Consider the following 17,204-nt stretch of genomic DNA (forward strand, 5'->3'; position numbering starts at 1 on the left):
AGTGAAATTTTTTGGATGACTCATCCTGTACTCGTTTTGTGTTCATCCAATTAAATGCTCTCTAGAATGTATATGCCCCGCCTCCGAGGGCGTGTCTTGCGCTACAGTAGCATCATGTTACTTAGCAGTAAATACGTTTCGTCGGTGTTATTATTCCGCTCTCCATGTGAAAATAAATGTTTGCAGTTTATTCATTTGGAAGAGGGCGGAGTTTGTGTGACTTTTCCGAAGAGTGTTTTACCGACTTGCTGACAGACTGGGGGAGAATTCCGTCTTTAGACACCGTCTCCATGAGTAAACGTCAGTAATGTCGTTTTATCTACTGCTGTTTCTTCACTGTTTGCCAGTTCGATAAGCTACTGTGAAGTTTGTTTAGATTGGATGGAGGTGTGGCATGGTGTATCTCAAACACTATTGGTTCTTGTGTAAATCAATCAAGTGCTTCAACATGACCTTCATAAGGAAATAGGTCAACTCTCATGGAAGAGGGTTGGTGACCACTGATTTAGAGTATTGTATCGTACTGTATTGTAGCCGTAATGCGCATGCGTAAAACAGAACCGCTGCTAAGTATAACAGTAAGAGGAAAACGTGAGAATGTCTCCCCCTGCTGGTGAAACCTGCATTACATCATAATGAGGGTTTTGTCATGTAAATCAGTCCCACTGTTTTATTATGATTATTATGATTATTATTATTATACGCTATTCATATTTAGTTATTTAGAGATTATGTGTCTACTTATGTGTAGCTGCTTGATATAAGTTAATATATGCCGGATTTCCGGTTTGTTGTGGTTGATATTTGGCTGAGAGCAGTGCCAAAATACAGACTGTGAAACAGACGGACATATTGCAGGGCTTCTTTTACATCTGCTCATGTGTTTTCCAGCCCACTGCTGCAATGCATCACTCCTCCCCCACCCTCTCCACCTCCACCTCTCTCTCTCTCTCTCTCTCTCTCTCTCAGTCAGTGCTGTATCCTTCCTTCCCCTCGCATCATGCCATCCCTCCTCCGTCCGGATCTTTGGAAATGCGTACACTGGCCTCATTCAAGGACGAAATAAACGCTTTGGAAGAAAAGAAATATTACTCCTGCATTAATATTTAATAAAGCACCGGATTTTTAAGGGAGAAAGAGAGGAGCTACGGTAGGAATAGGAGAGAGAGAGAGAGATCCTGCGGCTCTGTCCCAAATCCACATGCACAGTGTGCAAGGTAGGCAGCATGAAGGACTGAAGGACACACTCTATTCGTTTTATATATCTTTATTTTTTGCAACTCATGCAGTTTTGACTGAATGATTCAGATGATGGAATGTAGCCTCTACTGAACTGAATGCATAATTCATGCGTACTGTACCATTTTTATTCCGACTTAATGAATGATTTCTGATTGAAAGAGAAGCTTTTATTTTTTGTGAATCATCCAATCATATGACCATCTGGTATGAAGGATAACTGAAGCTGCAGAGGTGGACCACTGAAGAAGAAGAAGAAGAAGAAGAATCCTTACTGTAATCTGTCTGACCTGAACGCACTCATCTATACTCATTAAAAAAAGATAAGGGTAGAGAACAGATTAAATATTTATGTCGGCACACGTCCATGAAGATTTCCATGAGGTCTTCGCTCTCGGGACGTTTCTGTAAGTTTTAAAATTGAACAATCCGTACACTTCTAGGTCTTCATGTAGGTCTTGTCCACTCATCGTCCATTTTCATAGAGCAATAATAATAATAATAATAATAATAATAAGAGCAAGCATTTCACTGGAATGTATCGGCTACGTGAAACCAAAGACGTGTAAAACAAACAACAACAAAAAAAGTTCTCCGATCCACACTTCCAATCTTCCATTCTCAATCAGTCACTGTGGGACATCTTCTTCATCTACATCTTCATCAACTTCATCCTCTTCTCAGGTTTTCCTTTCTCACGCTCGTCATTCCTCCCGATCGATCCGATCACGATCTTCCATGCTATGCACTCATCACAGACTTTCTTTTTCTCTTAAACATCACAAACCTCAAAAAGTTCAAGTCTTCCGTTACGAATAAGGAAAGCTGTAAAGCGTAAAGATCCATCTCTGGACAGATCATTTTTCTTTCAAACAAAAACCTAGTAGCTACGATAAGCATAGGCTAGCAACACAACGCTAACAAAAGAGAGTCACAGCATCGAAAAAACTAAACTGAACAAAAGAAAACAAAAGAAAACAAAAACAAAAAAAAACCTTGTGGATTCATAAGCCGAGCGAAGAGCATCGCCGAAGTGAACGCTCCTTTACTAAGCTGTCGTGAACACTTCGTCACTAAAGTGCACTGGAACTGAAGGTAGCGTTGCTAACGCAGAAGTAAACAAGAAGTGCACTGAAGGACGGTAAACACTGCAGGACCACGTGGAGAAAGTGAACACTGCATCACTTAACACTTCCTCTGTGGGGGTTCGACTCTTCCACTGCTGCATCCTGGGACACACTCGGAGAGCCTCTGATCTACAGCAGCGTGTCTGTGAGTGAGTGTGTATATGTGTGTGTTCCTCTCCTGGGTGAAGATGCCTGCAGTCCAGATGAGGTGGCTCTCCGTACTGCTGCTGTGCGTCATACAGGGTGAGTGACTGTACGCAGGATAAACAGCTTCCTAAATCATAATCTACGCAGGGAAAAGTGAGACATAATTCATACAGATCTAATTATATATTGGCACCCTGATTCCCTTGATTTGCTGTAGTTCAGTGGCACGGAACTGCTAACAGGTTATCTGTATTTGGGCTGTTGGTAGGCGTGTCACTAAAACGCAAACAACAAAGTTGTTAAAAGTTATTATTATATCAAATTGTTAAAATTGTTTCCGACAAACAACAAAGTGCGTTCCTACTCACACGAACAAGTATATGAATGATAAAAGCTTTCCTTTTTTCCCTTCCTGTTCCTTTTACATGTACACTCTTGAAAATGTTCGAACCCTTAAGGGGCAGAACCCGTCTACAACATACTTATACAAAGTGTTTTCATATCAGAAAGAGTACCTAAAGAACCTAAAGAGTACTGAACCCTTTTTTTTGGCAGCTAAGAATCCTTAATTATCTAATGAGCCCTTACTTAACAATACTTTGATGAACCCTTTTTTCTAAGATTGTGTGTGTGTGTGTGTGTGTGTGACTATTACATGTGCAGCACAAATGTCAAATTATTGCTTATTTTCTTCTGAATATCTAGAACCTGCCAGGAGTTTAGAATTTAACATCTTGCTCTTGGTACTTGGTGCACACTTGGGCGTTTGACTAGTTCATTAAGGATTTTAAAGGGTTCTTTGGATAATTAAGGGTTCTTATCTTCCAAAAAAGGTTCTACTTGGACCCCTTGAGTGTTACAGAAACATTCTGGTTCTACATAGAGCCTTTAGGGTTCCTACAAAGGGACAATCGAAGAGCCCTTACCTTTTCTAACTCTATGTTTCCCCTTGGAAATTGTTTTTTTTTTTTTTTACCTATTTGGACGAGCAAACATTTCATCCTCTTTGAAACAGTGTCTATTAATGACGTCGAAAGGAAAATGAGCTTTTTTAATAGATGTGATATTCTTCTGTGGAAAAAGTAAGTACACCCTTGGCCTCAGAAGCTAGTATTGCCCCCTTTAGCAGAAATAACTTCTTGTAGGTGTTTTGCATAATTGTCCACCAGGCTTACACCACTCTTCTATTAAATATTCTTTCAGTTGTAAGATGTTTGAGGGTTTTCTTGCATGTTCTGCTCAAATCCCTCACAACATCTCAATGGGATTCAAATCCGGGTTTTGACTCGGCCGTTCCATAACCCTCCATTTCTTCTTTTTGAGCCGTTCCTTGGTGGATATTCTCGTGTGAGTAGGATCATTATCCTCTTGAAAGATCCACTTTCGGTTCAACTTAAACTTTCAGACAGATGGCCTCACGTTATCTTCAAGCACTGCTTGATATGATGCAGAATTCATAGCTGAATCAATGAATGCAAGCTGTCCAGTCCCTGAGGCAGTGAAGCAACCCCAAACCATAACATTTCCTCCACCGTGCTTCACAGTTGGTGTGAGGTGTTTCTCCTGAAAAGCTGTCTTTGGTCTGCGCCAAACATGTCTGCTGTTACTGTGACCAAACAACTCTGTCTTTGATTCGTCTGTCCAGAGCACATTATTCCAAAAGGTCTGGTCTTTACCTGTATGCTCATTGACTAACTGTAGTCTTGCAAAGGCTTTTTCCTGACACGCCTCCCATACAGGTCAAGTCTGTGCAATCTAATTCTGATTGTAGAAGCATGCGCTTTAGAAGGCTTCTAATCCCTAAACACCTGATTCTAATGTTATGGATTTCAATGTGTGATAAATGTGGGGTGTACTTACTTTTTCCATGTGACTGATCAGTTTTTTTGTTCATTTAAATTGTGAAAATTAATACAAAATGCCAATGTTATGTGTCCTTTGATAGAGTCCATCAGCTTTATTAATAGGCACCGTTTCAAAGAGGATCAAAAGTTTTCTTGTCCAATTATGTAAAAAAAAAAAAAAGGCAAGAATTTCCATGGGGTGTACTTATTTTTTCACATGACTGTATATCACTAACAAAACCGAATGTTCAGTATGTCCTGTACATTATAAACACAAAAAAAAAACTCAGAGTGAAAAACATTGATCCCTACAGGGTGCCAATACATAATTACACACATTGTATGACTTATTTCTTACCAAATATCCTTCACATGTCTGTCTGTCTGTCTGTCTGTCTGTCTGAGTGTCTCTGTCTGTCTGAGTTTCTTCGCTAACAAGAAATAAAAGAGTGATTTAATAATTCATTGTAAATGACTAATAACAGGCTTGAACATGACTTTTGAACTCTTAATCTCTGTTCTGATCTGTGTTTTGGACATGTGTTTTCTGGACATGTGTGTGTGTGTGTGAGTGTGTGTGTGTGTGTGTGTGTGTGTGTGTGTGTGAGAGTCTGGCGAGCAATAAATGCCGCATTGACGGAGATTCCTGGCGTGCGATAAATATCGCAGGGACAGAATGTCCCGCTCTGCGAGCGATAAACGCCGCATTGACGGAGTTTCCCGCTCGCTCAGGTTTTCACAATAGCTGTGTTGTTATGTTTTACAGTAAGCGATAAAGATGCTCTCTGTCACACTGAGGGTTTTACTGCGTCCTGGACAACACACACTCACACACTTCCCCTGACCACTCAGAAGTGCGTCTTATCTCACGGTAATAAGAGTTTCGTTAACCATCATGATATATTTATTACCGCGTTATCACTCCGGACAGATCAGCGTCTCCATTCTTTCCTCGAAGAAATAAAAACCTTCCTTTCCACCGTAAAACCCCGATAATTTTCTTGCCTTGCAGTGTTCTCCTGTACGTATTCTGTATTATTGACCGGTTTGGTCGTAGCCGAATGGTTGTAATACTCATACGCTCGCTGAATAAAGGGTACGGAAGTGTACCTTTCATTGACGCTTTTATTTTGAGTACCTTTATGTATCTGTCAGCTGGAAACGTGGATAAAGTCCTTTCTATGTAAAAGGTACACTCTAAAAGTACAAAAGGTGTACGCTTGATGGTGCCACCCCAATGACGAGGAATGGTGCAGTTCCTGTACCATTAGTACCCTTTCTGAGCGCTAGGCTTTTAGGTTATTAATCAGATTCGATATGCGCTTCGTTTCACAAGTTCTCTAATCGCTCTGGATGTAAATATTATTTCCACACATCACACACTGCTGCTCGTTCTGCGTTACAGCGCGGCGTAACACGCTCAGAGGAAATCGCTATCTGCCCTCTTCCACATACAGTACATGACCTCACAGACATCCATGATTGGCTAGTGTCACTGTGATTGACAGGTGAGAGATAGTATGCCCCTCCCACCCAGACCACACGGTCAGTTTTCCTGTCTTAGAGTCAAACGTGCGATCTCCTAATGATAGAGCGAATTCTGTCATTTCTTTTCTTGTAAAGTACAGATAGGATGCTGAACGAGGGCGGTGAGGTGTTAGAGAGGAGACGTGGTAGAGGGTATGCTTTGGAGCAGCTTTAGGACGCGTTTTTGGAAACAGAAAATGCGTGTTTGAATAAAAAAGCACTTTGCACAGACGACATTTGAGTGTCTGAATGCGAAGATTTGAGTTGGGATGAAGTGTTTGGGCTTTCGGGAGAACATCTCCACGTTCTATAATCTGCTCCAGAGATACGCACCTGCGAGGAGCGGCGTTTAGAGGATCTGGCTGTTAAAGCGCGCAGAATACGAGCACGTCACGCCTCACTGAAACACATCGTTTCCCTCCCTCACACGTTTTCAACACGGAAAGACATTCTTCCGGAATAACAGCAACAGAAAATTCAGTTTTTTCATATGATTAGACTGTGGTTTATAAATAATTATTTAGAACAGAGATGAAGAGATATTTGGAAATAAAACAGGAAGAATAAGATAGAATAAGAACAATATGAGTGAGCTCAGAAAAACAGTGACGTGTAATATATTGGGCAGCGGAAGTGACGGAACAGGTTTGTCTGCAGTCTTGGGGATCAGTCTGATTGGTAAATGCTTTCAAAACAAAAAGAAGAATGGTACTTTTGGTACTTTTCTCACGATAGTCATCCATCCATCCCCCTCTCTCTCTCTCTCTGTCTCTCTCTCTCTCCTACTTAAGGCCATGTTCACTTTATACTGTTAATACTGCAGTACTGCACTGACACTTTCACATTTACTCAGAAGACTTAGAATATATAAAGCTATACTCACTTTATATCCAGTATTATATGTTATTAATCATTTGTACTGAATATATTTATTAGTAAAGTGCTCGATCGATCTATCTGTCTATCCGTCTGTCTAATGTTACGAGTGAAAATCTCACTGATTAAATAGCACTGTTCTGCTCGGATGGAAATGATCCATAGTAAACGTTTATTGTAGGAGGAACAATAGAGAAACGGGGCTAAAGTGGATTTTTCCATCGCGGTGCTTTATGTGTCTCGGAGCGTTTTAGTTCGTCTAATGAACATGAATCATCCTTTTAAAATTCATATTTATATTACTGTAATGTCATGCCCACTGACCTGGAGAAATAAAAGAGTTTATAAAAAAAAGGCCTGACATTAGTGCCTTCCCATTCACTCCATCTCTTATTTACACACACACACACACACACACACACACACACACACACATATATATATATATATATATATATATATATGTGTGTGTGTGTGTGTATATATACACACACACACACACACACCTGCTCTCAGGCTTTTGTGTGTCTGCTTCCGTAAACATTGTTTGTGTAGAGAATTTAAAGCTAGCTAACTGCTGTGATTACGTCACATTCTACATAAAATTTTAACATTACCTGTTTCTTATTGTATTGTGTTGAGTTTGGTTATTACACTACATGAAATACATGAAATACATGAAATACATGAAATGGGAGATGAGACCTAAGTAGCCTCATTAGAACAGGGTTTAGCAGCTAACACGGTCCCTTTCTTTGCTAAGTTAGCTAGATAGTAATGACAGCAATTATCAGTTTTAAGGATTAAAATAAACGCTTGAACGAACGTCAAGGTGTCGGATACTAATCAAGTATCAATCTCACAGCATTCACGCAATATACTCTATGGAGCGATGCATCCAAAATGGAGTATTTAACTCTGCCATAGAAGAATTTAGCAAACATTAGCTGATGTGTGACACTGTTTTCCAGCATGTGAAACACTGTATAACAGACGGAGTGGGGATTAATGTGAGTTTAAAGTTGTTATATGTCAAAATTTTAGAATTTTTTTTGTTTCTCCCCCGGAGCTAGAAGAGTGGAGTTCATTAGCTCGCTAATATCATGGCTAGCAATGCTAACTGCGTCACTTAGTGTCAGCTTTTCATCGTGTCAGCTCTTTTCTTCGCAGCCAGATGAAAGCTTGTCCAACTCAAGCCCAGGCGTTTTGATTAGAGCTAGCCGGCCATCAGCGTTTCAGTCGATACGCACCGTAAAAGCTTTTAAATCCTGAACAGAGAGAGGAGCTCAGGATTCTCCAGTCGGCCCCTGAGACGTGACACACCGCTAAAACCTAAAAGCCTGACAAACATAAAGCTCTATAAGTACATTATTACTGGTAATAAAGATTTCTGAGTGCTACTCCATCATTCTTATCACACGCACACAAAACTGTACTTACGGAATAATTCTGTATAATAATATATAATAAACACACTGTACATGTTGCAGCATCATGCAGGCAACTAGAGTTAATAATTACTTATTTTTTTACTGCATTTAAACAATAAATATTCTAGATCGACATACAAAACTTTACTGTGTACAAGAGTGTGAGGAAGATTCCCCTATTATTACTCATTAAATTATAGAAATAATAAGAAGCTAAATAATAATATCAAAGTTGATTATTTCTTTAGTTTTGTATTCCTCTTATACCACAGTAATTGTACAGACCACCATTACAGTTTTTCATTGTCACATTTTTTATCCATTTCTAGTTACTTTTAATGTTGGTGTAGTGAGTGAGTTCCTGTTTTCTCTTACGTTATAGCAGCTATAAACACTCGCTCCCTCACCATCCCTCTCTTCATTCTCTTTCTCTATTCTCTCTCTTTACTCTCTCTATTCAAGTTAATAAGAGAAAATAGAAAAAGAAGCATAAACTCTTCTGTCCTGAAGATGTCCGAAAACTAAAAGACAGCTTTACCTCCGACTGTTACAAAGTGCTGACACTGGAGACTCCTTCCATAAATGATAAATAAATACATTTCTCCCTACAGAAAACGTCACCAGATCAACGATTACACACGTTTTTAATCTGTTTATGTGACGCGTCTGCCGTACACGTCCCAGTGTGTGAGCTGTCATGATATTAGATGAATATAATCCTGAACATCACTGTCACTAATTTACAGAAATTATCTTCCTTTATTTGAGCGTGCAAGAGGCTGTAAGTTCCTAAGTTCATAAAAATGGTTCTGGAGTCCTGAAATGGTTCCTTCAGTGGAATTGACCATTTTTCTGGCTGTGTTTGTGTAGCCTTTATTCAAAAAGACATGGTTATTTAGCTACAGTAATACACGTTTCCTGAATTAGTGTATAAATATAGAGCACAGTGTGTGATTCGAGATGTTAAGATAAACTAACGAGACCTAGGGAGACTAATTACAAGGAGCAGGTGTGAATAAACAAGACCCAATTAAGAAACAATTGCAAGGGGGTGTGGTCAAATCCGGGCCAGGTTTCCTGGATAAAACAAAGTGTTAATGACAAGAGGGTTATTATTTCATGAATGAATGAATTACATTATAGTATTTCATATTCTACAATTTTACAGTGATGGATAATTTAAAAAAGAACTAAGCTAAACTTTAGTAAATATAAACAGTAAATAAACACATTCAGAATCCACAATCTGCTGTTTACTCTGAAATTTTACAGTTATGATGTTACTCTAAACAATCAATAAAAAAAAAGAGAGGGGAAAACAAGCTGCAGCATCTGAAAGACAAGAGAAGAGAAAAGATAAAAGAAAAAAAGAAAGGAAAAAGAAAGAGAAGCATTGTGACCATGGATGACTTTCCATCACCGCTCTGTTTTCAGCCCGCAGTGACGCAGGTTCATTGACACTCTGCTCCATCTGCCAAACACCAGTGTGTGTGTGTGTGTTGTGTGTGTGTGTGTGTGTGTGTGTGTGAAAGAGGTTGGGGGAGGGAATGTACGTGTATGTGTGTGTGTGTGTGTGTGTGTGTGTCTGCGACTGTTAAATCTGTCCAAGGGCAGACAAGGACAAATGAAGGCTCATTTTCTCTCACTGGTAAAATATTAAATAGTCAATGTCGTTTTAGGTAACATGACCTCCCTCTTTATCTGTCTTTAACACACACACACACACACACACACACTGCATAGTTAATATATTTATCTTGTCTCTATGCTATATAGGCTCTGTTCTTCATCCTTTGCTGTTCCTTATTAGTATAACATGAACATCTAATATTATTTTTATTTGTACATCTGATAAATGGCTGAGAGCAACATTCAAAAGATTGTGTAATAAAACAAAGAGTAAAGTTAGCTATGTTTTCTGGAACCCCTGGACAGGAAATCCTGTCAGGTTAGCTCATCTTAACCAACCGGCTAAATACGATTTAGATTCTGTCAGAAATCCTGTCAGGTTTAGCACAAGATAACCAGCTGACTAGCGTGAGCAAAGAATTTAGTAAGCATTTATGAATATGAATGCTAAATATCCGGTGAGAAAATACTGTCAGGTTAACAATCTCGCTAGCGTTAGCAGTGAATATTGTAAGCAATTAATAAAATGACAAAAAACAAAAATCCTGTCAGGAATCCTGCGAGGTTAACCATCTAGCTAGCATTAGCAGTGAATATCATAAGTATTTATGAATATGACATAAAAATCCTGGCAGAATCCTGACAGGTTAGCTTATGTTAGCTAGCTAGCCATAGCAGTGATTGTGATGAAAATCCTGTCAGAAATTCTGTCAGGTCGATTAAATACATTTATGAATATGATTTTTAAATCTTGACAACTAACTAAAGTTGCTAGTAAAATTATGAATATTAATATTAATGCGTATTACTTGAACAATCTTGCAATATTAACTCATGCTAGAATTGAACATAATGCTAGACCCATATAGAGGCCACGGGACTGACAGATATAGAAGCCATGCCTCTTCACTGAGACGCTCTGTCTCTCTCTTTCTGTCGTTTCCTGTGTTTCTCTCTCTCTCTCTCCCCATAAGTTTTTGTGTATTCCTTTTCAAGTTCCCTCCCTATTTTGTACTGTCTCTGGTAAAACATTTCAAGGGCTTCCAGATCTTTCCTTACAGATCGACCAGCTGCAGCCATTGTGTGTGTGTGTGTGTGTGTGGACATATTTGATGTTCACATTTTGACTCTTTAGTTTTGCTAACATAGTTAACAGTGCAATTTTATTCATATGTGAGGTAAATGTTGATGTTCCCGACAGTTCCAGCTTGTTTCCACTATCACCATGTCTTTACATTGCCTGTGTAAAAAGCTACATGCTATCTAAATCAGTTTTGCTCAAACAAAGTATTTTTCAAGTATTTCTGAAGTAATTTTCCAACACATCTGAGGTAAATGTTGATGTACTTAACAGCTATGCGCCAACTAACTAGTTATCTAGCTTATGCTCGGTGTGAAGTTGTTTTCTAAATGCCTAGCAACGGTGTTCTCTCAGTTCACCTTCAAATTTCTGAAGCACAAGCTCATGAGGTCATTTCGGTTTCCTGGATTCAAAATGGGTGACATCGTTTTTCACATAGCTACACTAGAAAACAGCATATCTACAGTGTCAAATGACATAGCAGGCTATTTTATGAGAAACAGTTTGAAAGCAGAGTGAAAAGATTTCATCTTGAGGTTAGCATTATGCTAATTACTAGCTATGAGTGTCCATTTTTTGCTAAATTTGTCTAATTATTCAGACCTTGTATGCTAGGCATGGTTATGGAAATGTATGTATATTGAAACCCATACAGTATTTATAGAAATGTTAAAGCACATTGATGTTTCTCCACAGTCAGTTTAATGACTGTAAATTTGGTCAACTCTTTGCTAACCCACTATTTTCTCATATTTCTTCCTCTCCTTCTTGCCATATTAATGTTGCTAGCTATGGCTGTGTTTCTGCTCTTGTTTTGTTTCCTTCTCTTTTTTCCCTCCTGCTGTCTGCCGTCAAGGCCCTTTCCTCGTAACGTCTACACACTTCATACACACTTAATCTAAGCTGGAAATCAGCGCTGATTGATCCACAGTGCTACAAGAGTGCAGCACTAGTCACTAGTCACTGTAATAGCACTGATTGCGGTGATGCTGATGTTGTGTACCATGTGTGATCTGTGTCCTCAAAGAAAGAACCAAACACCCGTCCAGAGGTCAGAGGTTGAAGGTAGAACACTCGGAGATGCAGGTGTGTTCCTCGTATGCAACCTCCATCACATATATAGACACCTGCATCTATATATGACAGTAAATCTGTAAACATAGAGGAAGCGCTGCAGACTGATGCGCACTAGCATCGCTCATCGCTAACAATTTATTTCCCCTCAAAATCCCCCAGGGAGATTTAATGAGTAGTGTGGATAAACTTGCTGGGGTCCAGACTCTAGCAGAGGAGCCTTACAGTCTGGGATCTCTTCCAACATTCTGTTTACATCATAATTATACTAATAGAAATGACCAGATATTGATCTTGGATTAGCAAAAGAGTCCATCAGTTATCAAACACTAGTACAAAGTCTACATAAACTTCAAAACAATGTAAAGTGGGTGGGGCTAATCTTGGGTAATGCTCCACCCTCACCAATCAGAAGGCTGATGTTATCACGTTCCCACTAAAATGCGCTTGAACAAAGCTAAGCTAAGCGAGCGAAAGCTAATTTATAGCCAGCGAGATCCAACCTACTGAGTGAAGGATAACTTAATGAGTGAGGGATAACCTAGTGAGTAAAACCTAATCTAGAAAGGAAAAGCTAACCTAGTGAGTGAAACCGTATCAAGCTAGTGAAGCTAATTAACTGAGTATAAATGTAATCTAGCAAGTGAAAGCGGATCTAAAGAGTACAACCTGATCTGTTGAACGAAAACTATTCTCTTGTGTAAAACCTAATCTAATGCATCCAGATAAACACTGATCCTTCAATAATACAACTCTACCGAATAAAATGCGTTTTTGATAACTGGCGGAATAAAGTGACAGGATCTCTGGAGCGATCAGACCCTCAGCTGGTGAATAAATAGTAAATAAATGGAGTGATGAAGTGAGTTGAGACTGTAAGGATGGAGGTAAGTGTGTGTCTCTGTACAGTCTGGCTCCTGGCACCTGAAATCTGATGATTTGGACCAGTTTATAGACATAATGTGAGAGGAAATAAAATACGCTCTGTCTATCCCAGCATGCACTATTCCGAGTGACAGGAGCACGCACGAGAAACCGTTACACCCTGAAAAAAAGGATGAGAATTGATAATGCCTGCACCCCAGAATGAGTGAGAGAAAGTAATGGATGGGTAACAACAGTTCTGTAATACACAAATGAATAGTGATCACATCTGAGTGATTTTTGAGGTGGACGAGGAGGAAATCAAGCTGACCGGACTTCCGAGACGTCATCAATCATCTAAGATTTACGTTTGTAATATACGTATTAATAATATCAATAGAAGTCTCATTAATGTGGGTTAAAAGTCCGGTCGGCTTGAGTTTAGGTCCACAGACACGCAGTAGAGAGATTTAATGTGTGTGTGTGTGTGTGTGTGTGTGTGTGCGCGCGTGTGTGGGGGTGCGTACGTGTGTGTGCGTGCGTGTATGTGTGTGTGGGGGTGCGTGCGTGTGTGTGTGCGTGTGGGGGTGTGTGCGCATGTGCGTGTGTGCGCGCGTGTGTGGGGGTGTGTGCGTGTGTGTGTGCGTGCGTGCGTGTGTGTGTGCGTGTGTGTGGGGGTATGTGCGTGTGGGGGTGTGTGCGTGTGTGTGTGCGTGTGTGTGCGTGCGTGTGTGTGTGCGTGCGTGTATGTGTGTGTGTGTGTGTACGTGTGCGTGTGTGTGTCTTAAGTCACTGATCGAGTGTGTGTTGTGCTCGTAGCTCGGCTCAGCAGCTCGGCGTGTGTGGAGGTCGACTCGGACACCGAGGCCGTGGCAGGAAAAGATTTCAAGCTGGGCTGCATTTCCTGTAAGATGCGCGGCGAGGTGGACGCCACTGCCACCGTCGACTGGTCGTTCATGGCGAAAGGAGAGAGCGAGTTCACCCAAGTGAGTGACTTTACAATCGAAATCAAAAACTGAAGAGAAAATGAAATCCAAACATAAAGTTAAAAGAAAGATCCGGCAACGATTACACACATTTATTATCAGTGGAGCGTCTGCCGGACACGTCCCTGCGGACGAGCGGTTACTAAGGAAACGATAATGTATCAGAGCGAACGCATTAATATAAACCTGCGCTACTGTCAGAGCCGCTGTTCTAGAGAATTAATCACCACCTTCTCTTCTGACCAATCAGTGGTGTGATATAACAGTGATGAAGTCATGAGGTTTCTCGGTGTAGGTTCTCTGATTGACTCTCTGATTGACTCTGATTGACTCTTATGGCCGCTGTGTGTTCTGTGTTTTGTGATTGGTTTGCGTTACAGATCTACAGTTACAGCAACATGGTGGGCGAGGTGATAGGCGATCACTTCGTGGAACGTATCGAGTGGATGGGAAGTAAAAAGACGTTGGACCTGCAGGACGGATCTCTAAACATCCTCAACATCACCTACAACGACACGGGGACGTACCGCTGCTACTTCGACCGCACGCTGTCCTTCGACTACTACGAGTTTCGCACCAACGCCACCAAATTCATCACCATCAACGTCGTGGCCAAAGGTGAGAACAACGCGACGGGGAGAAGTGCACTGCCGAGAACTTCCATGTTTGAGTTGCGTTATTGGGAAAAGGGGTGGAGCTGAGCAGCTCTGTTCCGGTGTGGGCGGAGCTTATTTCAGAAGGCAAAAACAAGGAAGCTAGTGATTGACAGGTTTCAGAACAGTGTATCAGAAATTATATCATCGTTACAGGGTCAAATATACACGTGACGTAAGTGTGTGTGTGTGTGTGTGTGTGTGTGTGTGTGTGTGTGTAGAGACCCGTGGTTTGGCCTCCATCCTGTCGGAGGTGATGATGTACGTGTCCATCATCGGGCTGCAGCTGTGGTTACTGGTGGAGATGGTTTACTGTTACAGGAAAATCGCCGCCGCTGGAGAGGAAGCACTGAGAGAGAGCGCGTGAGGAACGCACACACACTCGCAAGCACACACACACACACACACACTCACATACTCACATGCACACACGCACACACTCACATGCACACACGCACACACTCACATACTCACACGCACACACGTACACACTCACATACTCACACGCACACACTCGCGCACACAGTCACTCACACGCACTCACACACACTCACTCACTCACACACTCACACACAGTTTTACTAATAAAGTCTGAAATGTACATTTCTGTTTGTAATCATTTACATAGTTGTGTTTATTATATATATTTTATATATATATATATTCTATGTACTTTTTTTGTCTAATTATTTGAATCTATTTTTTTTTGCAGTTTCATTATTTTATTTATTGTTCATTATATTTTTTATATTTCTTACTTTTAATTATGCTACATTTTATTTCCTATTTCTTTTCCTGCACATATTATATACTGTACATTTCAACACTTATAGATTTATTTGTACTTTTTTACACTTAATAAATGTTAAAGAATAGATTTATTCAGTTGAATTACATTTCATTTAACATCAAACAAAATGCAGCACAATTTGAATAATTTACGAATGATTTATGATTTTATTTATTGTACATTTTACGGTTTTTCTTTGACAGAATTTTTATTTTTATTTATTCTCTATTCTCTTGTTTATGTTTATTTATTTATTTGACATTTCTTTGCTGACGTATTCGGCTGATAAACTCACCTTCTTCACTTTTCTCCTCTCCCCAGGGCCGAGTATTTAGCCATCACGTCTGAGAGTAAAGATAACTGCACCGGTGTGGCTGTGGCCGAGTAACACACACTCGCGCACACACACACACACACACACACACACACACACACACACACAGGTACGTTTACCAGCTCTGTTCACACACACACACATTTTTATTAGTAGTAATATTATTATTATTATTATTATTGCTATTTTACAGCATTATTCATTATTATTTTCTTATTTAAAATGCATTATAGGATATAATATTGTATTAAATACGCACACACTGATCAGCCAGAACATTAAAACCACCATGGAGAGGTGAGTGAACTCGGTCTGCAGTAATGTTCAGGAAGGTGGTACGTGTCAATGTAACATCCACATCAAAGCCAGGACCCAGGGTTTCCCTGCAGAACCTTCGCAGAACCTTCGCAGAACCTTGGGAGCCCATGACCCAGTCTCCGGTTCACCCAGACGTCTAGCCGTCACAGTTTTTGTCAAAGTCACTCGGATCCTCACACTTGCCCATTTTTCCTGCTTCCAACACGTCAACTTTGAGAACTGACTGTTCACTGACAGTGTAATATCGCACCTCTCGACCGGTGCCACGGCAACGAGATAATCAGTGTACTTCACCTGTCACTGGTTTTAATGTTATGGCTGATCGGTGTATGTAATCATTTATATGTTATAAAATATCAAAGAAATGAAAATACATATAATAATTATCAAATAAAATATTTTTACATGATAAATTAATCCGTCTGACCTTGGATTGATTTTCAGGGCCATAAATTCTCTGAAGCTTCACCATGGAGAAGACCTTCACCTGATTTACCTTCACCATGGAGAAGACCTTCACCTGATTTACCTTCACCATGGAGAAGACCTTCACCTGATTTACCTTCACCATGGCGACAACCTTCACCTGATTTACCTTCACCATGGCGACAACCTTCACCTGATTTACCTTCACCATGGCGACAACCTTCACCTGATTTACCTTCACCATGGCGACAACCTTCACCTGATTTACCTTCACCTGGTTTATCTCCACTTGATATACCTTCACCAAGGAGAAGATCTCCACCTTTTTTATCTCCACCTGGTCCCTGAGATCCATCCCTCCTTCCTCCCAGGCTGTAACAGACGAGCACACGGACGTGTTTTTGCGCAGAATCGTCACATGGCAGCGTTTCATTTCAGCGAATAGCCCTGAATAGTGCCCTGAGGTACAGAGATGTACAGACTGAACGCACAGCAGGGGCTCAGACTAATAAATAAAGAAAATAAAATAAATATATAATATCCAATATAAGAGCACAGCATGAATAAATGTATAAGTCACACAGCAGAATTGTATTAACACGAGCTGTACATATTTACCTGAACTCTTTCTTCTTTTCTTTCCACATACGGAATTTATATGCAAGCGTACGGAAGTGTTAATGAGCATCAGAAACGTTAACGATCTTCACTTCTAACGCTAACAACGAGATGCTAATGTAGCTAACCTCACGCTACATGTTAAAGAGACACTTCATCTTTAAACCAAGGCTAACGATGAACAAAAGCTAACACTGCGACTTACCTAGCATCACCTTTGTGAATTAGCTTGAATAAAAAT

General features: G+C 40.2%; 1 protein-coding gene across 2 annotated transcripts; it reads left to right on the top strand.

Annotated features, from left to right (window-relative positions):
* The first annotated feature begins 928 nt into the window (after window positions 1-928).
* scn1ba (sodium channel, voltage-gated, type I, beta a) lies at window positions 929-16,416 on the top strand. Of its 2 annotated transcripts, XM_053611393.1 has the most exons (6): window positions 929-2,609; window positions 13,658-13,824; window positions 14,205-14,442; window positions 14,699-14,840; window positions 15,589-15,699; window positions 16,361-16,416. In XM_053611393.1, the coding sequence occupies exons 1-5, from the start codon at window positions 2,528-2,530 to the stop codon at window positions 15,653-15,655; spliced, it is 696 nt and encodes a 231-aa protein (XP_053467368.1). In that variant the 5' UTR covers window positions 929-2,527; the 3' UTR covers window positions 15,656-15,699; window positions 16,361-16,416. The 2 variants fall into 2 exon arrangements, with proteins under 2 accessions (XP_053467368.1, XP_053467366.1); XM_053611391.1 differs by lacking the exon at window positions 16,361-16,416 and having other exon boundaries at window positions 15,589-15,877.
* Window positions 16,417-17,204: the final 788 nt, after the last annotated feature.

The sequence above is a fragment of the Ictalurus furcatus genome, chromosome 23 (assembly GCF_023375685.1).
Source record: "Ictalurus furcatus strain D&B chromosome 23, Billie_1.0, whole genome shotgun sequence".
Taxonomy (NCBI): Eukaryota; Metazoa; Chordata; class Actinopteri; order Siluriformes; family Ictaluridae; genus Ictalurus; species Ictalurus furcatus.